This window comes from Pomacea canaliculata, linkage group LG11 (assembly GCF_003073045.1).
Source record: "Pomacea canaliculata isolate SZHN2017 linkage group LG11, ASM307304v1, whole genome shotgun sequence".
NCBI lineage: Eukaryota > Metazoa > Mollusca > Gastropoda > Architaenioglossa > Ampullariidae > Pomacea > Pomacea canaliculata.
In genome coordinates this window covers 1,713,138-1,738,030 of record NC_037600.1, presented here as the reverse complement: position 1 = coordinate 1,738,030, position 24,893 = coordinate 1,713,138, and the positions used below count along the sequence as shown (strand labels likewise).

General features: G+C 41.3%; 1 protein-coding gene across 1 annotated transcript; it reads left to right on the top strand.

The window, feature by feature from the left end:
* The first annotated feature begins 3,617 nt into the window (after positions 1-3,617).
* LOC112575638 (complement C3-like) lies at positions 3,618-23,776 on the top strand. Its single transcript, XM_025257614.1, is given in 42 exon segments — positions 3,618-4,022; positions 5,548-5,629; positions 5,847-5,901; positions 5,903-6,008; positions 6,914-7,183; positions 7,655-7,725; positions 8,437-8,565; positions 9,147-9,189; positions 9,551-9,638; positions 10,099-10,198; positions 10,387-10,620; positions 10,755-10,848; positions 11,118-11,206; positions 11,877-11,975; positions 12,575-12,646; positions 13,039-13,245; positions 13,541-13,708; positions 14,303-14,377; positions 14,665-14,731; positions 14,734-14,769; positions 15,667-15,769; positions 15,873-16,098; positions 16,242-16,460; positions 16,618-16,741; positions 17,024-17,125; positions 17,461-17,644; positions 18,133-18,207; positions 18,618-18,680; positions 18,682-18,766; positions 18,918-19,041; positions 19,216-19,380; positions 19,647-19,912; positions 20,139-20,300; positions 20,697-20,860; positions 21,104-21,220; positions 21,695-21,782; positions 21,955-22,038; positions 22,270-22,375; positions 22,667-22,774; positions 22,949-23,032; positions 23,410-23,493; positions 23,628-23,776. Coding segments are annotated over 41 exon segments (4,950 nt in total). The 5' UTR covers positions 3,618-4,022; positions 5,548-5,564.
* Positions 23,777-24,893: the final 1,117 nt, after the last annotated feature.

Genomic DNA, 24,893 nt, shown 5'->3' with positions numbered 1-24,893 from the left:
TATTTACTGACGTATTTACTGACGCTCTTTAAAGAAAAGGGAATCATTTAAGCTACAGGTGTACAGTTGATGACAAGAAAATTTTACCTCATTAACAGAATATTTTTTAAAAATGTAATATTAGATAAAAATGTTTTATCCTTCTCTTATATGGGAAAATGTGAAATACAGATAAATGATAGCAAACGATGAAAGCAAACAGCACTATGAAACAAGTACCCTATCATCTTCATCATTTTTTTCCTAATTTTTATTTGCAGAAGATATTGTAAGAATCAATCATATAATTTCTTGGCCATGTTTCTTTGCACTCATAGATTTTCCTAGTTTTACCCTATTTTTAGTTTGTTTTTCACTCGGGAGTTTCTACTGACAAAATTCATTAAATATTTTTAAATCCACTTTTGTGGAGGATTTTTAATGCAGCTGAAGCGATGTCTGTTTATCGACATTACAAAATAACATCTTTTTTTATTAACACACGCACTGAGAAAACAGTTGTAATATTTTGAAGTCCAATTAGAGACTCTCTTTGTCCTCAGGCAATTATTTCGAAGAACAAATGAGTAAACTGTATATTATAAATCTTTGAAAACTTTCTATAAAAAAGAAAAAGGTAAACATGTACAAGACAACAGATTTACCGTCTTGCTGGTTGTAGCCTCAGTGAACTAAAAATCGTTCACCCTTACAGGAAGATGTGACAACGGATTCCAAGAATCTTTTTTCGCCACATTTTACTTTATATGAGTAGAAAATTGTCCATCTCTTGGATAAGCAGAAAAAACTTCTAGTCACAAATTTTCTGCTGCAACTAGCCACTGACGGCCACTGACTTCAACACCTCCCTGCACCAGACGTGTGAGGCTGTGTCTGTCTTCGCATCTCCTGTCATCATCAGGTCATTGCTGTTCTCGTTAGCCAGTGGCCACAATGTGAGTGGTCACGGACATGGAATGTGGACGGTGGATCCAAAGTTCTGCTGTCATTATACCCCCACCTCCCCTTGCTGAATAAGCAGACCTTGAACTTTCAACCTTCTGCCTCACAGAGGAGAGCTGTGACCGCCTCCATGACCTCAGTCGTAGCACGGGTCAGTCTATAGTCTATACCATTTCTAGGAGATATACCTCCTTTTGTAATCCTTATTTGCTCATTTAATTCTTTCATTTAACCTTCAACAAAATTTGTAAAACTCAGTAAATATTGAATAGAGCGGCTTAAGAATAGGAGAACATTCAGCACTTATTTTTTGCCTTATTGTCACAAACCTGCTGAGATGTATTTTTTTTTTACATGTTTTTTTTTTAATTAGTAAAAGTAATTGTTCGGGTGAGGTGGTAAAGACAGCTATCACTGGGGCTGTTAGTGTCAACAGTCTGAGGCGTGCCGCGCCATACGGGGATGGCCGGCCGGTCTTTGTGTAATTAAGTTTTGTTGATAGGTTGTTTGGTGGTTACTTTGAACAAAGGAAAGAGTGTGATAGTGTGTTGGATGTGTGTGGTTTGATTGGGGTTTTTCCTTGACGGGAGCGGGAAGAAGGGACAGTCTTCTTGGTGTTGTCAGTGCGTCCGGAGCGGACGGCTATTGCTTTGTAACCAGTCTTGACGGACTTGGTGTTGTAGACCTGTGTGTACAAGTCCTGACCAGACTTGGATTGTGTGTACAAGTCCTGAACCGACTTGAAGTACCATACTTGTTTGTGTTTTGTTAACATTGAACCTGTTGAAGTTTTCTTGTGAAGTTTTCTTGTGGATTTTTAATTTTGGATTTACTTTTGGATTTTCTTGTAAATTTTCTTATGGATTTACCTTTTGGAGTTACCTTTGGATTTACTGTTGAGGTTTACTTTTGGATTTTCTTTTGGATATAACTACAAGACGAAGTGGAAACTTTGTGTACTTTTTCACGTGGATATATAGTACATGTTAGAAGTGAAAACATTGTGCCGTTTCAAGTGGAGACTTTGAGAGAAACTGGACGAGAGGATTGAATACTTTTGAAACTGTTGGAAGAAACGTGTGTACGAATTGTGGGGTTGGAAAATTAGGAATCGTTTTGTATTGTGTTTATTTATTTTTTTGTTTTCTTCTTTTATTTTGATTTTTAAATTATATTATATTTCTTAAGTTTAAACTGTTGTCTGTGTTTTGATTTTATTAATTGTCTCGTCTGAAAGGCGCTGTAGAGTGCACGTGACACTTATATTCTACATTAATTTATCTTAGGCTTTAATCAGTGACTTTATTATCGACCTTGGTGAAATCTGTATTGGCACTGCTCATCGTTCTTTCTCTCTTTTTTTTCTCTCTTTCTCTTTCGCCTCCATCTTAATAATATCAGCTCTTGCCATAATTATTATTCCTCACAGAATTATATTGGCTTCGTCCACGACATATGCCGCCCGGCCATGCGTGTCAGCAGCAACCAACAGCCTTCACCGCAACATCTGGCGGGCGTCACGTCCTGCCAACGGGCAGAGGCTCTGGGATGCTGAGCTAACAGCAGGTTCTTAGAAAACATGTTGCACCCACACAACATGTGATAAGCAAGGGAGGTAATCAAGCTTAACCCCCACTCCACCCCCAGCAGACCGACGTGGAAGACGGGGAGGATGAGATAATCAGATGTGAGCAGTGAGCAGACAGGAGGAAGAAGATCGCAGTAGAGTCCCATAAGGCGAGTTACGAGGTACACTGTCCTCCGAGTACAAGTCTCGGAGGTAATTAGGACTAGTGTCCTCGTGCATTAAGTAATTAGTCCAAGAGTGATATCATGGTCTTTCTCCCTCATCACCAAAGTAAAATTAGCTTCCCCTTTGCCCAAAGCATGAACATTTCATTCTGGGGGAGGTGGAGAGGTGTCATCGCAGTGCCAGACTGGGGATGGTTGAGCATCGCACTAACAGCCATCTCACCCTCCCACTATCAGTGTTCTGCTTGCAGAACATGGAGATACTGGGCCAGGGAGGTCACAAGGGGCAGAAAATATAATCCTGCAGGAGTTGAAGACTATGTTACATGTTATTATCGAAATAAAGGTCAATGTATCATAAAGTTTCTGATAGAACAACACCTTGTACAGTTTGGTGCTTGTGTGTGTGAATGTGCACGCGCACAACTTCTGTGTTTATTTTCGAGAAGTTGTGTCCAGAAGCAATTGTTTATTGTCTTTATGTTGTCGGAAATGAAGATAAAGCAGCTCAAGAATGAGTTTTGTGTTACAGCAATAATAATGAAAAAGAAGATTATCCTTTCAAAGATTTCTTCTACATTTCTTTTACACAACTGTCTCTCTCTCACACACACACATACACACACTTTAGACGTGTAAGTTGGTCAGAGTGTAAGACAAGAAAATTTTAGCAAGGAAACTGCAGATGCAGGCGATACAGTGGAATTTGTTTGATAACACTGAGCTTGGTTCCTCCACTGATGATATCTACACAATGTGTGAGGCACTCACAACATCTACAAACACATACACACCAGGGAAACGCACACACACCAGGAGGCAGCACCGACCTCACTGCTGAAGCCACTGCAACCCCTGCAGGACTAAAGGAGCGCTCTCCAAATCTCGCCAGATAACACAGTATATAAACATGGTACACAAATAGTTTGTGTATCAACACAGACTGCTCCACCACCACGCGCACCTCGTGTTTCTGGAAAAGTTCTCACATGGCAGCAAGATGTGGGCGGCTGTAACCAGGTTCTTTGCCGCCGACTGTTTCTGACTCCATGTGTCCAGAAGGATAAACGAGGCTTGATGCTTCGGAGTGGACAGTTCCAGTCTTTAACAAACATTTCTGTCTGATTTTGGTGCTGGACTACCAAGGGTAAGCCCTGACCTGTACCCGAGTTTATCACAGTTGATTTTATTCCAAGCGATCGTCTGCTGCTGCTGCTGCTGAGTGGATTCAGAAAGTAGGGTAACATCTTGGTGATACGGACATTCAACAACCCTTCGGACTTACTAATTTAATATATTAATTTTTTCTTGTATTCATCTGTTTGAAGGTAAGTTTGAAAGACATTTTATTTATTTTTCACCCTCCTCCATAAAAAGTTATATATATTTTTTTTCATTTTCATCCGCAAAACTAACATTTTGACTACTTGAAACCTTATTTTTATTCTCCAAGGCAAAGCAGTTGGTGTGTGCAGATTTGTTTACCTAATGTATCGATGGTGTTCTAGAAGTATATTTAAATCTTTAATTGCATGTTGATTGAAATCATTTCATTTGGTTTCATTTCATTAACTGCTTGGGAATAATTATTCATAGGTAAGCGTGAGATCACAGGTGGGGAGGATGACTTTCATGCTGTATTTGCATCTCGTAAGCACAACTTTCATCGTTTCTCTATCGTCTATACAAAAATATCATTAATCAAAATATGTTGAGATGTTTAATTGTTCACTTCCGGATTGTATGGTCAATTTCCGGTTCAACACGAGTACACGAACAATGACTGTTTTCCACATGTGTGTTTCAAGTGATGGTGTGTTACGTATGTACTTAACATGTGAACACAACCGTCAGACTAATTCGCTGAGAACATTCACAAATCAGATTAATTAATTAACAAGGGACGAAGTGAGCCTCAGTCACTCAAGATGTGAGGCTTTGAATTCGTAAATAAATGAGTCACAGCTTGTCGCCTCCACACCTCCGGAAGTGATGCAGCGACAGGCGTCATAGTCAGGTGACGGCAACACGTGAATCGTGGGAACATCGAGCACATGACAGAAGAGGTCAAGAGGTCAACGTGTTTCGGCCAACACACGGCGGCCACTCGTTACCAGTGCCAGTAGTTTTGGTCACGTGACGACAGTTAACATTGGTCAAGTAACGTGCTTCTACAGAGACATAATAACAAGAGTCCTTGTTTGTTAGTTGTTAATTTAAGGCATTGTTTGTGATCAAGTCACGTGCTTCCAAAGTCGCACGTAGCAACAAGAAAGAACCATTGTTTGTTGATTGTGGTCAGGTGACGTACCTCCACAGAAGTCCCTCCCACCCCACTGTCCTCACCCTGAGCTTTTTAAACAGGCTCAGTTCCTGATGTGACTGGTATTTGTTGTGCGAAATTTAGGAAAAGCCATTGTAGGGATTGGATAAACAACACAACAAACATTAAGCAAGGTTAGATAAGTTAAAAGTGTGCTCATTGGGTATCCTTCTCTTTGATGATTCCTTCGACCATTCTCAGATGGTGGTGGTGGTTGCTGTTGTTAAGAATAAAATTAGCTATTTCTGTATGCAATTCGTGCGATATTTCTGTCTTGAGATGTTAGCCATCTTTTTAGCCATTTTGTAAATAGTGTAAACTTTCTTAAAATTTGTGTATAATTAATGGTTTAATTCTTATAATTATAAACGAACTTTCGTAAGAACACTCCTCGTTTGCAAACCATAGTGTTACTAGTACTCTGTCAACCCGCCGTCTGAAACTCTGGTCACTGTCGGGTTCGAGATCCATGTGTCATCGCAAATTCGTTGATAACAAACTTGATGAGGATGTGGTTATTGTCTGTTCAGATCAGATGACGTGAAGAATGTTGTTTCTCGTCGTCATCCTCATTGCTCTTGTCCAAGGACTTTCCTCCCAAGAAGATGACAGGCAGGTGGAACTCATTACATCCATTATTAACTCTAACATTGTTTTGAAGACTATTCAGATGTTTTATCATTATCATAAATATGCAGATAAGTAATGAGGATGAGGAGAAACATCTAGTGAAAGCCTAGTCTGATGTCGTGGTGATGGCAGTAAGACACCATGATGGCACCAGTACTGTCACACTAGGTTATTGTGTACTTTATGACATTGTTGCCAGGTATCCCACCTTTGTCGTGACTGCGCCTCGAAACGCGCGCTACGACGCGAAAGCTGACCTTTGCCATCAGCGCCTCCAACGTGGGTCAGCTGGAAAGAGTGCATCTCACCCTCAATGCCTCCACCACCATCCTGCACTCCAAGACGCTGATGTTTACGTCAGGTAAGACTTTCCACACTACGTCACACAGAACTTTCCACTCTACGTCACATAGAACTTTCCACTCTATATCACAGAACTATCCACTATCCAGAACTAGTTACAAACAAACAGTAAAAACAATACAAAATATTCTCTCTCGTGAGTGTGCATTGTATGTAATGTTCACGAATGTTCCTGATTGCGAGCTGGGAGGCAGCCCCTCAGTGAGTTTAATTTTAGGGGAATCCCCGGCAGCCCTGGCTCGCTGCCTGCTCGCCGCCCATTGGCTGAAGGCCTCAAACACGTGCGTTGTGACTTTCTGGACAGAGGCCTCTTGTCTCGACCTAACCCCCTTCGCCTGATCTTTAACCGTCATCCGGAGTGAACAGAGTTTCGTAGGTGTGCTGTCTATCTATAATGTATATTGCTGTTTGTAAACACACATTGAAGAAGTCATGTGACTCAGTCACGAACCGTAGTTGGCTATAGGAGCAGGTCCGGGCTACCTACTCTGTCTACCTTCAACCCTAGGGGACCAAGACGGGGACGTTGATCAATAGTCTGCTTCCTAGACCTGCGTCTGTTTCCAATTAATGTGTGGAAAGGAAAATTGCAGCCTAGATTACAGTTTTGTAATGAATTGTGCACGCTAGATGGCTACATATCTTTCATCTCACTTGCCATTCTATTTTATTTTGCGTGAGTCCGAGTATGTCTGTCTGTGTGTCTTTTTTCTACAAAAGTGTATGATCCTGTCCATAAGACCAGGATATGGCGCTATATAAGTTCACTGTAGTATTTATTATTATTACTTCTTCTCCTAAGAGGCTAAGCGTTGGTCTTGGCAGACAGACAGCAGTCCACCTCTACACGTCCTTTGTCCAACATTGTGTTTTAGTGCCTTTAATTTATTATCTGGTATGAAGTTGTAATGCATGATTCTGTTTTCTGTCGTGATGCTGTTGAACCACTCGCTCTGCTCGATGCTCTCATCGATGACATGCTTCCTGCAGATGGCGTGAAGACGTGGACGGTGGAGGTTTCGTGGGCGCGGATGATGGAGCTGTCGGAAAGACGACTCCATCTGGAAGCTCGCTACCGGGCGGTCTCTAGGTCCATGGATGTGGACATGGACTTGAAATCCGGTTACATCATGATACAGACAGACAAACCTATCTACACGCCCAGGCAAACAGGTGGACAATGTCTTTCTTGCTTCCTGATTGTCACAATGTATGCTCAATGCAAAAGCCAAGAGACTAGCAGAGTGAAATCCATGTTTATGAAGACCGTTAGTTGCGAGACTGGAGGAGGAGTTGATGAAACCTATCTATACATATAGTAATCTGTAACAATACCAGCCAATATGCACACAAATAACTCAGTGAACACAGATGCACTTTAACATCTCTCTGTCTCTCTCTCTCTGTGTCTCTCTCTCTCACTCACACACACACAAATATTATATTCGCTTTGAAGCAAATGTCTGATTTTTGGGTTAGTATATTAAAAGAGATGTGTTAATGTGTTAAACACTGCATAAATGACCATAATCAAGGTTTAAGAGAGAATTTCAATATTATCTAACATTCATTCAAGACTGGCAATAGTCAGAGTAATAGTCCATATTGTCTGTATTGACAGGATTTTCAATTATTTAATTTTAGTGAAGTACAGAATCATAGCTTTGGATGACAACCAACAGTTTTCTAACTGGCCAGTGACAGTAAAAGTTCAGGTAACATGTCTTCTCTGTGTCTGTGTGTGTGATTAAATGTATGTGAACATGCATGTATATGTTTGACTTTGTATTTGTATATAATGTGAACGCGTGTATGAGTGTGTGTCTATGTGCGCACGTGTATGTCAGTATTCATATGACCATATGTTTATGTGACTATTCAAGTAAGTGAATATGTGAGCAGGTGTGCATGTGTGTATGTGAGTATGTTAGTATGTGAGTGACTTTGCATGGGAATATGTATACATGTGAGCGTATGTGGATGTAAAGGTGTGTATGTCGGAATATATATACGTGAGCATGTATGGCTGTGTATGTGTAGGTGTGTTGTGCTCCCATGTACTAGTTATTTACATTCCACCAAAACGTATATTTATACAAACATAGGACAATTATTTATCACTTTTAAGTTTTGGTTTTTGCAAATTGAAATTTCATTTATGTTGATTTGAAGATTTGCTTGTTACTTTTTTGTGATTACAATTTGACACAACTTTTAAATCATTTTATTGGCATAAAAATTTTATTCGATGAACGATTTTTTTGGAAAATATTTATTTACAAAATTATTTATTTCAGAAACTATATCAAAAAAGTTTTATTTAATTTGCGAAAAAAATATTCCTAAAGCACTAATATCTGTGCTCTCTGAGCACGGACATATTATCTGCCCTATTTTATTGTGAATTATGTCCCTTGATCCGTAAGAACCAAGACCACATCATCCTTGACCAGCGCCAGTTTAGCGCACGCGATGCTTTCATTGGAAAGAACTTCACTCTACCCAGCGACGCCATCCCGGGTACCTGGAGAATTATAGCTTCCTTCGGCAATCAAGTAAGGTTCCCGGATGTTACTATGTTTACCAGATAACGACGATGATCAATAAGTGATAATAATGGTGATCAGTGAGGATACTTGTGATCGATGAGGATTGTAAAATTGCATCGTATGAAGATAAACTGTCTTAATGAGCTTTACATTTGTATTTTGTCACAAACTTACAGTCCTGCGTTTGCTGGCTGTGTTTTGGAGGAATGAATGCAGACAACTGACTGTATTGTTAAAATGGGAAAAAAATCTAACAATTAGTAAAATTCCCATTCTTAGATACTCTGCTAGTTGTAGAATATTGTAAATTTTGTTGACGGATGATGATGGCGACTTCCTCGTGTTCGTGGTAACAACATTGGCTAAGTGTTGGCGACATGGCAGAGTTTGAAACACACACTGAGTACATGTAGCACATGCTCTATGCTCTATGCTCTTCTATATCTAATAGATGTCACTTTTAGTTTACAGGAAATAATTCTAGTTTTCCGGTAAATTAAGCATTGTGTATTTTCCCATTGCTGGGATGACAGTTACTTTCAAAAATAAAAAAAGTCAAAACTATTTTCGCTGGTCTCATCTTCCAGATTCTTACAAGGGATGAAGTTGAATTCAAAGTGGAAGAATATGGTGAGTATCCCACCTGAAATAACTGTCTCTTTTCTTTCCTTCCAGCATGGGTATCTTTTGTGTTTCATTTTTCGTTCTTCATTTATCAAAAGCACTGCAATATTCACTTGTGGGTGCATATCGCAGCTCTTACTTTCACTTAAAATCGCAAACGTAAAATTTCATAAATCAATTGCACTCAAACAAAATTGCATTAAAATGTTCTTTTTCTACTATCCTTACGTGATTTCATTAAATGTTCTTTCATTAGCATCTGTTTTCTCCACACAATACCATGTCTGAAGGCCTAAAGTTTTATGGGAGATCATAAAAAAAGACATGAGTGAGGATAACATTGACCCCATGCTGACCTTCTGTACAGTTTTGCCAACTTTCAAGGTGGAGGTTAGCGTGGACAACAAGGTCATCGCACCCCGCACCTACTGGATGAAACTCCGGGTGGCTGCTAAGTAAGTTGGGTTCAGGTCGCACGTTCATTAAATGTTTGAATGGTTTCCATTTTGCACTGGAAAAATGAGAGATGGGTAACGTGGGTGGGGCGAAAAACTGATGGATAAACTTGTAAACATAACTAACCTACTTCAGTTTATCTGTTGGTATTGATGACTATGGTTTATATTGACGAGATTCAGGAGAGAATGCGTGCTCAACCAAGGTGGAGATTATTTTTCAAATCACTAAACAGTAACTGTTCTTGGTTTTTACAACATCATTGTTGGTGGCCTTGCTGTTGGCAGTGTCGTTGATGACCCTGGTTGATGATATATTAAATATTGTTGATAATAATGGCGGTCACAGAACAAACATTTGCGAGCCACTATGTGATCAAATGAATGAAAAATCGCTGCACAGTCTTCTAATTTTCTTTTACTTTTCTTTTTATTTTAAACTTCTTTTTTCCTCCAACAGACACTCATACCAGAGGGCGGTGCAGGGATCCTATGAGATCAAACTGGGAGTTCTGCGCACTCATGACATCGTCTACTTCCCTGGAGTTCTCACTGGTCGGGTGAGACATCTACCACATTTTTGACATTTGACATTTTCCTTTTCGTACAACTTTCATTTGCAGCCTCTGTAGGTAACTGAAGAAAAATATACATGTGTCACGTGACCTGTTAGAAATATCGTTTACCTGTAACTTCTAAATAGAATTCGCTGAAATGTTCAATGCATGTTTGTGTCATGTGACCTAAGCTGGATGCCAGTGGCCAGAAGGAGATCAACGTCCCTCTGGCTGACAAACAGAACGCCAGCATCTGGTTCCCTAACGGCTATCGGCTGTGGGTCAAGGCCACGGTTACAGAGGACGGAACTGGTGAGAACTTCACAGCTGTGGACATGGGAACTGTCTTCGCCAATCCCTTCTACAAAATCAGCTTCAACAACTCAAAAAATGTGTTCAGACCGGGGTTTCCCTATTTGCTAGTGGTAAGCGTATGTGAAAATTTTGTAGTACATTGTTTGAGACATTAGTAGTGTTCTTTCTTCGACGACAACGAATGCGACGACGACGACGACGATGACGATGATGATGATGATGATGATGATTCCCCTATTGCTAGGCGGACGTGACTGCAGCCAACGGGTCGCCAGCGACACAGGTGGCAGTGTATGCTAGCATCGAGGTCAAGGGAGACAACGGAGAGTATCTTTCAGGTGAGAGATGACGTGCACGAGTTACCGCCCTTAGACAATGTCTCCCCTCTGTAAATCGTTGCCTAAATTCTTCGTGGTATTTAATTAGCAATTAACAAATTACCCATGGTCGTGATTACAGTCAGGTAGGCTTAATATTCGCATTTATTAAGCTTAGTGTGGAACTGCATTGATTTAATGCTTTTAATCTTTCCCTGTTGAAAATTGAGGGGAAGATGGATATTTAAACATCGCTGACTGTCAGATTTAATTGGTTTCCTTGGTTTCAGTGTACTCTAAGCACGCTCCCCTGGACTCTAGAGGACGTTTCACGGAACGTATTGAAGTACCACAAAGAGCAAAAGCAATAAAAGTTGAGGTATGTCCAGTGTGTTCACAAATGTGATGTGTAGGAATGTCCAATATTGTCACACACACATATGTATAGTATATGAATGTACATCATTATAATTTTGTATATGTCGTATGTATCAATCGCATGCACGTGCCCACCCGCGTGCAAACATTTACAGACGCAAGGTGTGACCCCAAAACCCATGTTTCACATTCTCGAATTCATTACAATCATAATATTTTTAGTGAATCATCAGAAATAGTTGTTATGGCTTTTGGGGTAAATTATTTGTCATCATTCAGGCATGGCTTCTGCTTACGCAAAAACTTGCGTACAGTACGCATTAAAAGTTCGGAGGACCCCTTCAATTTTCGTCAATGGGATCCCCTTCAAATTTGGGCAAAGAACAGGGACCCCTTAAAAATTTGAAGAAGGGGTCCCTGGGACCCCAAAGAATTTAGCCTTAGCAGAAGCTAATTATTCAGTTTGCAGTCGTCTAAATTTCAAAAAAAAAACAAAAATCAAAGAAGCTTTAAGATACCTTAGGCTTGATCTCTGCTGTGAATTGGTATCTCTGCCAATCTATATATCCGTTATTTGTTTTCTCTGCCTATTGCTATTTCTCGATCATCATAACAGTGGGGTTTTGATTCCAGTTTCGGTTTGCCATTGTTTATTTGTTGTTCTTTATCAGATAAGTACACTTGACCCAAGAGTGCTGGACTACGCTATGGCGACTTTCGAAGTGTTGAAGTTCGCTTCCCAGAGCGGCCAGTACCTCAACCTTCGTAAAGTACATTATCCTTTTTAATCTTCAAATGTACACGTGTGTGAACTAAATGTTTATAATATTAGTGATATTAAGAATTGTGTAGTAAAGTTGACAGTAAATATTTATGTTAGCAAAAATATTGGCGACAGTAATTATAGTTATCATTAGTAAATATTGTATAGTATAAATGACAGTAATTATTTATAATATCACAGACACTAAACATTGTATAGTATTGGCAGCAGTAAATATTGCACCATATTATATAATATTATATATCTAATGTCGATAATACTATACAATGTTTACTGTCGCTATACTGTCCGTGTTGTATCTATTGCATATATTAGATATATCAAGATTTTATTGTATTGCATAATACTCGTAGTATTAAATATTGTATAGTATATGCAAAAGTAAAATATTTTCGATAGTCAATTGTCACACACATATATATATATAAAGTGTATGAGTGTACATCATTATAATTGTGCGTATGTTGTTTGTTGTATAGTATTAGTGACATTAACTATTGTATATTATAGATGGCATTAAAAGTTGTATAGCAAAGACCACAGAAATATTGTTAGATATGTGACTAAAAGGGGTTTATTTTGCAGGAGAATGACGATATTATCATTAGCTTCACTCCCATGGAGCAGGGGGAGGTCACAGACATGATTACAGTTTTGGTAAGATGACAAACAAATAGCGACTTGTCCAGTAGTCTCTGTGAAATATGCTTGAGATATTGGCATGTCTGTGAGTTTTTTATCATTAGCACCATCTCTGGTAACCTTTCATCACACAAAGTGATCTCTGTGATCGTGTTCATCCCGCAACGTCACTTCTGTGAACTACTCACAACACGACACACATCGACACACATCATAGCATAGTGTCACCTGTCACCTGTGAACTGACTGTTCATGACATAGTGTCACTTCAGTGAACTGTTCATAGCATTATCTCTCTGTCTCAATCCAACTGCTCATCGAATGACGTCACAACTTTACAAGGACCTTCCACATCATCTTCTCTTTGAGATTGACTCATTGATTGATTGATTGACTGATTGTGCCAGATGTTCTCCCGCGGTCAGCTTATTTACAACACCTCACTGCCTCGCACGACCTCCGGCAGCCAGACGCTGCACCTGACCCCACAGCTCCTCCGTAAAGCCGCGCCGTCGGCCCGTGTGTTGGCCTACTACTACTACGACGACTTCTATGGTCCCGACCCCGTGTCCGACTCACTGATGTTCCAGTCGAGTAAATCCTGCTGGGAAGATGTCAGTATATTTTTCCTCTACCTTCCATTCTTCTTGTCTTCTGACAATAATTCCTAATTAGCTCTCAGCATTCATAATGTCGTCGTCAGTAACGTTCATTAGATAACGTCAGTGATGTGTGTACTGTATACACTGAGTGTACACTTGTGATATGTAGACATAGAGACAAATCACATTGAAGCAATGAGAAGATAATAATGTTGAAGTAAGTATACATGTTTTTTGTACTAGCAACTATCAATTCAATGTTCACACAGCAGTTATCGGCTGCTCACTCGTTCACTGTCGTTCACAGATTTCCCTCAGCCTACCTTTCATGGGTTTCGGGGTCCAGATCCCAAAACAGCCAAAGGACAACACCGAGTTCCACATCAACGGCGGCCCCAACATGCGGGTGGGGCTGTTGGCCGTGGACACAGCTGTGTATTACCTGAGTGACCGGCGCACCCTGTCGAGGGAAAGGGTGGGTATGTGGGTGCACACAACTGTTGTCATAAAACATTTATTCGTTTCACTAACCCAGTAAAAAAGGAAGTTTTTGCAAGACCTTATATTGTCTTATCTTGTTTGTGTGGTTTATTCCATATTTTCATTCTTTCTTTTGCTGTCATATCCTGTATACCGTACTCTGTACTGTATTGCATCCTAGACTATATATTGTACTGCATGCTGTACTGTGTACTGTACTCTGTATTGTACAGCGTTGACCGGTGGCGCAACGCCTGTCACCAATACAGTGAGGGCTGGATGTCCTGGGTTCAATTCTCGTCTCGTCACGCTGTTCTTTCTCTGCATGTGGTATCTGTTTACAGAGCTGACTGCCTTAGTTGCTGACTTGGTGTAAAATACTAACGTCCTTCTTCTCTGTACTGTACTTGTACATGACTATGCTGTAGTATGCCTGTTAGTGGATACAAAAAGAAAGATTAGGACAAATCTCAATTTATAAACATGCCACGTGTCCTGCTTGAGTTTGTAGTCGTCTATCAAGTTGTGGATATCAACATTCTCTGGACAGTAGAGCGATTAATACTCATTTAGAAAAGTCTCGTTGCAGGTGATCTCAAAGCTTGAGGAACGAGACATGGGACATGGCGTCGGAGATGGAGCCAACTGGATACAGGTTTTTGAGGTAACTGTAGTTTTTACTCAAACATTGTGTAATCTCAGCAAGCCACAATCGTTTTAAATTTCAGTAATTCAAGTCTGATGAAGAATGGATTTTATCTCTTATCTGTACGTCTGTGGTCAGCTGATTATGAACTGGAGAGAGAAGGAGAGAGTAACGAATAAATGAGAGAGAAGGAAGGAGTTGCAATCCTGTGGCGGACTCAAAACCTTATGAACTGGTGTTTGTAAGAAAGTTCCTTTGTTCACTTCCCCGTCCCCACCGAGTTATGTAGCTGATTTTGTGGTCAGTTTTCAGGAGTAAAGAACCTAATTCTGACAGAAAGATCATATTTGGTACGGCCTGTGCCCTCTGGGACACGCGAGTACTAAGAAACGGAGCTCCTGGTATTGGCAGTAAGTATTGTTGCTTATTATTTAGCCTGTAGGAGGTAAACAGGATTCAAAGTAAGGTCTTCTGTTCATCGTATTTATTGACTAAATCTCCGCTGATTTATTTTTATTCTTTGATTTGCTGTCATTTATTGCCATTGTCTTAACCCTTACATGTTGATGGTGTTCTGAACATTGTGCTGGACTGTTTACTGTTTACTTTGACCCTTAATTCTTCATCTACTGATTTCAACTTTCTTCGGTTAGTCTTCTTGAACCACTGCCATGACAGTTTCTTCGCTTGTACAAGATTGGATCTTACATCTTGGCCAGATGGTCACATGTTTTAATATTTTAACAAATAACTGCACGACTCACCAACATCTCGAACTAAGAACAGGACGTCGTCTTCAACAACCCTGGCATTGACTTATTTGTCATATGCATAATATTTTGACAGAGCCATGAGTTTTCAATAACTTCATCATCATCATCATCATCATCATCATCATCATCATCATCATGTCCTCATGAAGAAAAGAATGGCAGTCGACAGGAAATGTGAAAGTCGTAGACTAAAAGTAAAAGGCAAACAGTCCTGTAAAACGAGGACCAATAAATAAAAGCAAAAACAAAAAAACAGCAATATGAAGTCAAATCCACCGATTTGTTTGTTTGTTTTTAAAGTTAGTGGAAGATTAATCGCACTGTGAGTGGTTCAGTTAGGTCGGACTTGAGTAGAAACTCGTTTGTCGGGTGTACTAGAAATGCAGCTGCTATAACTCGAATATTCGTCATCGAAACAAAGTACATTCTGACACCGAGGTTTGACAACACATGTCAGTAGTAAAATTTTCAACGTTTATAAGGCTACTGTTGGGATGCAAATAACTCAGTTGTCTGCCTTGGATCCGATTCCAGGTTCCTCGGAGTCGAGAAATCCACCGGAGGAAACCGTTCCGCTGGAAAAAGTGCGAAAATATTTTCCGGAATCCTGGTTGTTCACGGAGCTGACTTTACCCAGGTGAGCACACACAAATTATTTAGACGACAGTCAGCTGGTGGGTGTAACAGGATGTGAAAGTACCGTGGAGGAGAACTGCATGATGCAATGTGTCTTCGTGCAGCTCAGGGGCGGCTGTCCAGAGCATCCAAATGCCTGATTCCATAACCACGTGGGCGTTCACGGCTGTGGGCGTGGGGCAGCATGGTGGGGTGTGCATGTCCACCCCGTTGCACATGGAGGTCTTCAAGCCGTTCTTCGCCCAGGTTCGCCTTCCTTACAAGGCCGTGCGCCTGGAGGAGGTGGTGGTCCACATCGGCATCTACAACTACAAGACCTTCGCGATAAACGTAAGCGTTTTACGGGTGTGTCACGGTGCCTGCTGACTAACCCACCCTTACATCATTCCAATCAACATAAACATGTTCAGGTTATCTTCCCCTTCCCTTGCCTTTCCTGTAGACACTCACCGACTAATGTTGGGTTCACACAGGTCACTGTCACCGTTCGAGGCGACAAGAGTTTGTGTTTCACAGAAGGAGAAGGGGGAAGCACTGTCTTTACCTACGAAGCGGAACTCCAACCGAAGCAGATACACGGCGAAACCATGAGAATGATCCCCCTTGAAGCCGGCACGTCCCGTCTGACTGTTGACTTAATGTCCCGTAACGGAAAGGAGCGGGACATCGTCGAGAAGACTCTGTTCGTCTCGGTGAGTATTTGAGCAGGAGGAGGTGTGTACGTATGACCGGTAGTCTACCCCTCAGAGAATGACAGAATCTTTAATCAGAATATTTCTTGTTCAGACGGATTCTTAATTTCCCAGAACTTGACACTTGTCAAGCACTTGATGATGCATGCATGTGCAGGCCGAGGGTCGGCGGGTGCGAAAGTCCATCACTTTTCCCTTAGATCCTTCCGGCAAGCACTCGGTGCACCACTCCCCCAACAACACGGGCACCATTCAGAGGACGTCTACTGCTACAGTCAGAAGTAAGATTAACTGTCATCTTCCTCTCCTTTCTGTGTGTTATAGTAGTTTTATTTCAGATTTTGCTGTATTTGTTGGTATTTTTGTTAACATCGTGTGTGTGTGTGTGTGTGTTCAACACAAAACTATGTGTCATAATATCATTATTCTATCCTGTCTTCTTAGCCGGAAAAAATCCGGTCTTGTCTTTTGTTTGCTTTTTTAAAATTATTATTTTATTCTCTGTATTCCCTCTTCACTCCTATTACGACACTCTCCAACCAAACTGTTTGTTCCTCACTCAGGTGAAATCTTCACGACAACCAAAAAGCAGATGACTTTCATCGACCTGTATATGCCACAGGAGATTGTCCATGGATCTGAAAAATGCCAGATATCGGCCTGTGGTAGGTACAGACACTTATTCCGATTCACGGGTCAAATCTGGACCTTAAGGTGGACACGCATTTGAGCACGTGTGGCAAAGTTGTTATATTTAGTCGTGTGAACATTTGCCGAACTCGGTCAACATCTTGTCCACATTTGTCCGGTTAAGAACGGCCTTCAAGTAGACAGTGAACTGTCTGAACTCACTGAAATAATGTTCGTTTGGATGAGATAATATTTTGGTTTCAGTGTGCATTTATATCAAATTTTATAGCTGTCCACTCATGGACTTGTATTTCTGGAACAAACACCCGTTTTCGTATCCCGGATACATGTACGGTGATGCTTGGTGCAGGTGACCTGATGGGCGATGTCATCAGCCACGCTGTCCTGGAAGGCAATGACCTGTTCGAGAACAACATGCTGGATGCCGAGGAGGCTGTCGGGAACCTGGCGCCCACTGTGCAGGCCTTGCTGTACCTGCAGCGCGCCACCCTCCTGTCTGACGTCATACGGCGGAAAGGAAAGGACCACGTGACGTATCGTAAGTAGGATGAGGTCACGTGTGTATGTAACCTCCGTAAGCCTCGGCATGACACTCCTCCCTCTTTACAAATGTTTCACCTGGAATTTATTTCAGGATTGACAGAAAACATGTGTAGGTGTGCTTGTGTGCTGAATGTCTTGTCTCTTTGACAACGCAATGATCATTTCAATTATTAAAAATATTTTAATAAATACTATTTTAAAATAATGAACGATTATTTCAATGACATCAAAAACAGGTATTTTTTCTGTCACCAAATAATTTTGTATTTTTTCTGTACACGAAACTTTTATAATGAAGATGATGTAATCTGAAATATCACAGTTACACATCCCAGTGTAAGCACACATCTGTTACACAATGTTAGCACACAAGCATGTCTGCACAACACAGAGCCGTGGGATATGTTACAGGTGTGGCCAACTCTGATCTGACACGTCACACTTACAAATCACAGTGTTACACACCTGTCTGTTACAGGTGTGGCTCAACTCCTGGCTACCGAAAGACAGACGGAAGCTTCGGGCTAACTAAAGAATCCCCACCGGCAACTTGGTATGTACACCGTCTTCATTCAGAGGTTGGTCCTGTCGACAATACGTTGCTAAGCAACACACCATGACGTCGCTCGTCATTTTCATCCTTGAGAGTAATGTCCCTCTGCCAGGTTGTACAGAACCCAAAACATAATATGTATAGTGAACCTAACCCCGGCACCTTAGCTACAAATTTCATTATCGACATCATAATTAGGACTAGGGTACTGAGAAAGATAAATAAACAAAATAATAGCAGCCAACCGTTTTCAAAACTACGCCGACGACAACCAACAGTCAGGAGGTCCCCTGTCTGCGATGTAGACCAGATCATCTGTCTTACACCTCCGAAGCTTCAGGAGCTGGTGATGGAGAATGGATTGAGTGATGAAACACGTGGTAGTCAGAAGTCCTTTGCGTGGTGTGCAGGCTGACGGCCTTAGTGCTGAAGACCCTCTGCCACGCGGAGGAATTCACCTTCATCGACCACCATCCTCATCGACAGGGGCTTTGAGTGGCTCCAGCAACAGGTCAACTCCAACGGCAGCCTTCAGGAGAGGGACCGGCGACTGGCGCGGGTGAGGACTGGTCATTAGCTATATGTAGCTATGTGGTCCATCGTGGTCCTGTTGTTTTGTCATTCTGTGTGTGTTGCCAACTTCTGACAACAAGGGCTTGTGAAGCATGTACAAGTACAGGCGCTAGTATCTAAAATATTTGTTTCTGCAGGCCTCTCTAGAGTACGACATCATGCTGTCGGCTGAAGTGGCCATTGCGATGTTGGAATGTGGGCGACCACGGAATGTGAGTAGTGCTGTTAACGATGTGATTGGTTATCTAAACCTATTTCCTGATGAAAAAGGACTAACAAATTTCCCATGTCAGAAGATAAACAAAATCAAACAATGAGCAGCGCAATAAGTTTTGTTGTAACGACACAGAATCACTCATTCTTCCTCTTTGTGACGATGACCTATGAACCTCAATCCAGTCAGACGTATTTATGTAACAGGAGGGTCAGGTGAACCTGATCACTTACCTACAGGAGATGTTGGAGCAAAACATTGCAGATATCAGCACCCCCTCGTCATGGCCAAGACCGCCTACGCGTTCATTTTATGGGATCCGTCAGGGGAGACAACTCAGGAAGCGATCTCTCGGCTGCATCGGTTATCTCGCACGACAAGAGACGGTAACTCTATGTGCAGCCTTGTCAGGGTGTTTTGTTTTTGTGGTTGGACTACGATCTGGTCTCATTGTTTCTACGATCTGACTATCATGTATGTTTTGACACTTGTCTTTGTAGTCTGAGAAAGCCAAGCAGTAAATATTTATTTTTTTTTTTTTTTAGTTTGGCTTGTCAGATGTCTTAAAAGCCAAAAAAAGATTCTGAGAAATTGCACTTTAAATTAGTTTTTGTAAGAGCCCGAACTTGTTCTCACTGAAACCTGTTGCCAGGCCTGCAGTACTGGGCTGTCATCACCGATGACCAGCAGCCACAAAGGCCGTTCTGGTATCACAGTGGCTCCAAGGCCTCCTCCATCGAGGCCACAGCTTACAGCCTCCTCGTCTTCTCCAAGCTGGCAGAGGAGCGGAGGCAGGCAGAGAACGACCAGACAGACATGTTTGAGGACAGCTTCTTCAGGACGACCCTTGACCTGGACGCCATCGCTGGCTGGCTGATCCGCAAAAGGAACAGTCGCGGCGCCTTTATTGGAGCTCTGGTTGGTAATTTGGTGGCGATTGACTGGGTAATTTGGTGATTGAGTGGATAATTTGAATGATATTTCTTGGGTAATTTGGTGGAGATTTGGCTGGGAGCTCAGGTTGAAGTGGAGCTTTAGCACTTGGTTGAAGTCGTTAATAAATCATTGGAAGTTGCTTCCACTTTCCTTACAACATAGATCAGCTATTGATTGATTTTAAATTGTTTCATGATTGTCGTTGCAGGACACTGCTGTCGCAATCCAGGCCCTGTCTAACTACAGTCTGGCCAAACAAGGCTATCAAGAGGTCAACCTTCAGTGTCAAATAACAACTCCACATCAGAACTACACCCGGTCCTTCGCCTTCACAGACCAGAACGCCATCTTGCCCAAGTCTTTGTCGAACGTAAGTCTTTATGCATTCGTCTCTTTTTTTTTTCATTCACTTGTCTGTCTGTCAGTCCGTCCGTCCGTCTGTCTTCACTTGGTTCGGTCAGTCTAGATTTTACAGTTAAGATTCGCTGTCCTCGGTTCGGATCTCGTCTCGGGGCACACTGTTCTTTTTCTGCATATGACATCTGGTTACATCGTTGTCTGCCTTGTGGTGATATAGGGATGTCACGTGATACAAGTTGTGCTGTCCTGTGTTTTTACGCTGTGGTTGCATATATATATATATTGAACATTTTAGATAGAATTATAGTGGCTTTACATTTTATGTAACGTGGAAGACTAAATGTCGAACATCTCAGTACATCACAAGATAAAAGAATACAGAATCTTGAATATTTTACCTTGGAAGGTGCCCGTAGGAAAGACCCTGCAGGTGACTACCCGGGGTACCGGCTTGGGGCAGATGCAGGTGCACCTTGAGTACAACGTCCCTGTGGAGGCCAACGCGGAGTGCTTGTACAACCTGACAGTGACACGTCACCCTGCTAGGATCTACCCGACTTCAGACACATGGTTAGAAGCTGGATTTTTCTCAATTAATTAAGGTGCAAATAGAATTAAAACCGATTATGGTTGGATTTGTGGCAGCATGATAAAACAAGTGGAACCCGTTGTAAGGTAATTACCTTTGTGTACGCCAGGTAACACGTAACTGTATTACTTGTTGTTTGATGTGTGATGCGATTTATTTCTATATAACACTATGCATCTTGTGACAACTGACATAACTGTGTGTTCGTGTGTGTGTGTGTTTAGGAGTGCAGTGTGTGACTACTGTGGTATGGACTGCGACACGGCAGAGAGAAGGCCCCCACGCACCCGGCGGTCTATTCCAGTGAGTCGGGTGTCCATCTGTCTGCAGGTGTGTCTCAGGTGAGACTCAACTTCCAGACACCTGTGTCAGAAATATCCTCACCTCGTGCATGACTTACTATCAATAATCATCGTTTTTGACCTATGTAATAACAATAATAAAGTTCGTTAGCAATAAAGCGCCATATCCATTCCTGGAGGCCAGCTTTCGAGATAAACACTGCCAGTCATCTGCAAAGCACCCACAGGTCCGTAAACTTGGCTTCCAGGGGCATCGATCACGGCCAGACCTCTTATTATTTAATTTTCTTTCTATGATACTTTATATTTGCCGTTTGTTAGTAAGCTCTCAGCGAATTGTTTTCCTCGTTTGTTTATTTATTTTTGTCATTCTTCACTACTTTTGCATTATGATGTCAGCTCGTCACTGAGCTATTATTATTATTAAAAACGCTTCTCTACCTGTAATGGGATCATCCTGTTTGATGTCGCATCATGCCGCACTCTGAGCTCAACATTTGTTTCACCTGACAGGTACCGTAGACGGCCAGGCTCGGACCGGACCATCCTGGACATAGAAATGCTGAGTGGATTCGAACCCTATAAGGACGATTTAGAGGATGTATGTTCATGTACATTCTGTATTTATTCCCTTTAAGTGACTCGTTCTCGTATTTTTGTAAGTCAAGTCAAGTTGTATACCTGGTGCACCAGTTGTTTGAATCGCGATTACCAGATTGTGTGTACTTATTTTACTTGTATGTTATTTGCTGTATTTTTTCTGGTTTTTACAGATTATCAACAGGAGGGAAAGGCTGGATCTCAGGCAACTTGTCTTTCACGAAGCAACCTCTACAGTGTCGATTACCTTTGACCAGGTAAGTGTTGAACGAAACTTCTCACCCCAATATTTGAGGTATGTAAATGAAAAGATTACTAGAGATGAAACAGAGGAAACGGGAAGAAGAAAAATGTAAGTGACATCTTTAACATCTTTATCTTGCTATAAACCCAGAGGAACAATTGTAGCTGGTGACACGGACATTCACACAGATGTAACAAGATGTTTACACCCAGTAACCCTGAGTACTTGTCTTTATCTTGTACAGATACAGCACAACCGAAGCACCTGTGTGTCCTTCCGCGCCAGAGATATGTTCACTGTGTACAGGCGCAACCCCGCAAAGGTCACAATCAGAGCCCATGATGAACCAGGTCAGGCTGCTCCACCAATGTAGACTTCAAACTTTGGACAAACAAGTTCCTTTCAATCTGGAATCGAATCCCAATAAATGAGATGATGTACTCCATCTTTGGAAATAAAGCAAACCACACTTCTAACGACAAAATATATAGCTGTTGGTGAAGTAGTTTAAATTTTAATTAATAAACGCTTATTTGTGTTTATCCTCGCGTCCTTTGCTTTGCTGGAACTTCATTGCTCGTTGAAATACTGAGTTCGCTGTTGATGCTGTTTAATTGGAAGTGTTTGTGGTGTGCTGACAGCACCTACCTGTGTCCAACAATATGACCCCGTCAGCTCCGAAGTCAATCTAGCTGTCTACTGCTCCAGCAGCCAAACGAGCAACCAGGGCCCGTGCCGCTGCTTCTCAGGTATGCTGCAGTGACATTGCAGAATCATGTAAAAATCACGTAATGGTCACGTAAAGATCACGTAAAATGACGAAGATCTCCTACATTTCGCAAATTATCTTAGTTACATCTATGGATGTATGTTTTTTTCTTTGTCTAGTAGGTCAACATTAGTTTTGTTTTGTGTCCTAACAGGCAAATGTCCGTCGTGTCATGTTCACGATCTGACGACCCACAACGTCAACCTTCTCACAGACATTGTGTGTCAAACCCGTTATGGTATGTCGAATGATTTCTTAATCAAAAGTTTGTGTGTTCATCGTCGACATCACTACATGCTCGGCTTTCTTGTTCATGTAATCGCTCTTTAAGTGTTACAGGAGACATGATGCTCAATGAGGGGAAAATAAATATGCTTGTCTTTCCTTTTTTTTTTTTTTCATTCTACCGTTTTTGATGCATTTAACGGAAAATGACTGCTACAGAAAAAGGTCTAGACCCAAACACACCATTCTCTTGAAATGATTTACTTTTTATTTATAATTACTTTCGGCTGATACAACTGTAATAGTTTATAAGATATGTTTAGAGACATTATAAAGAAAATAATGTTCTGAGTCACCTGACTCTAAAGCAACTTTATGAAATCGTTTCAGCTTACAAGATTTCCCACAGCTCTGTGGCGGATTTTCGAGGATGGGTGGATATGAATGCAACTGTCCATGAAAGCATCAGACAGAGTAGGTATCGTTCTCCCGAAACAATAACCTGACCAACAAAGGGAGAGAGTCTTGTCTAAGTGTAGAAGTTAGTAGCAGGATGGATAGCTTCCCTTGCATAAGTAAAATCGGCCTTTCTTCCTACAATTTTGCAGGTGGCAACGACACGGAGACCAGCCTCCATTTAGTGTCGCCGACCTACTGCGCATGTCCGAAATACAACTTCAATCTGGGAGACTCGCATTACTTTTTTGGCTCTGAGGATGCCTCGGTGTTTGTGGACAGAGACAACCAGAAGAAGTAAGTCAGATATGTCCCCTAAGTGCTTTTTTACATTTTCTATTCCATTTCTGAATTATTTAATAAATGGATGAAATCCGTAACAAACTATTAATTCTCAAAAATCCTTTTGAAAAATTCTTTTCTGTTAATTATAAATTTTAAATATCATAGTTCTCCCCTTAGTTTTGGAAAGACAGCAAGACACCCTGTTGCAGAATGTCACAGACGTCGGCTACGGCCTTTAGTGAGGACAGATCAATCTACGTTTGCTTCCCCTAGAACTCGCAAAATTAATAAATCATTAAATTTATAATACTTGCAACAAAATTGTGATAACAGTCTAATTTTGCCAGCAACAATGTTTCAGCTTAATTTCATTTTTTTTCCCAGGTGTTAAATTTTAAGGGCGTTTTAAGGTTTAAATAAAGTATGATAAATAAAGGAAGTATGCCTTTGACTATTCATTGACTTATTTACCTTTTTTATTTTTTAGAAAAACCTATTGTTGGACGAAACTTCCTATTTTGTGAGCGAGGACACCTCCCACGGTACCCGACAGATGCTGGACCTGGCTCTGCAACATCAATGCCCAACTTAGCCGCCAGACTTACTGGTCGCACACCTGAAGCCGACTCACCTGCAGTGTACAATAAAGACTTGCGTGCAAAATTATTTAACCTGTGGAACTAGTGGATAAGACACTAGCTTTGTAAGACCACACTGCTGTTATACGACTTTGTACTGGTGGTTGTTACAACTCCCACACGCATCATACAGTCTCACATCTGAACATGTTCACATTCACACCCTCATGTTTGTATATTGTCGTATTCACCATGCCACTCCCAAACTACCATCTTTACACAGTATCACAATCAAACGATATCACATTCACTTTTTCTTAAACTTGCTATAAATGTTTCTTATTTGAATTAATAAAACAGTGTTTTCACCACAAAAGGTGAACACAGCCCAGCTGACTCGCCTGATCTTTACTCATCGCTCATGGTCACGTGAGAAACAGATATCAACGCCCTCTGCCGGCAAAAACAAAACTTGGTGGAGGTACCGTTAAATAATATTATATTGACTTTCGAGCTTAAATCTTGCCAGTATTGAACACCAAGGTTTATCTGAAC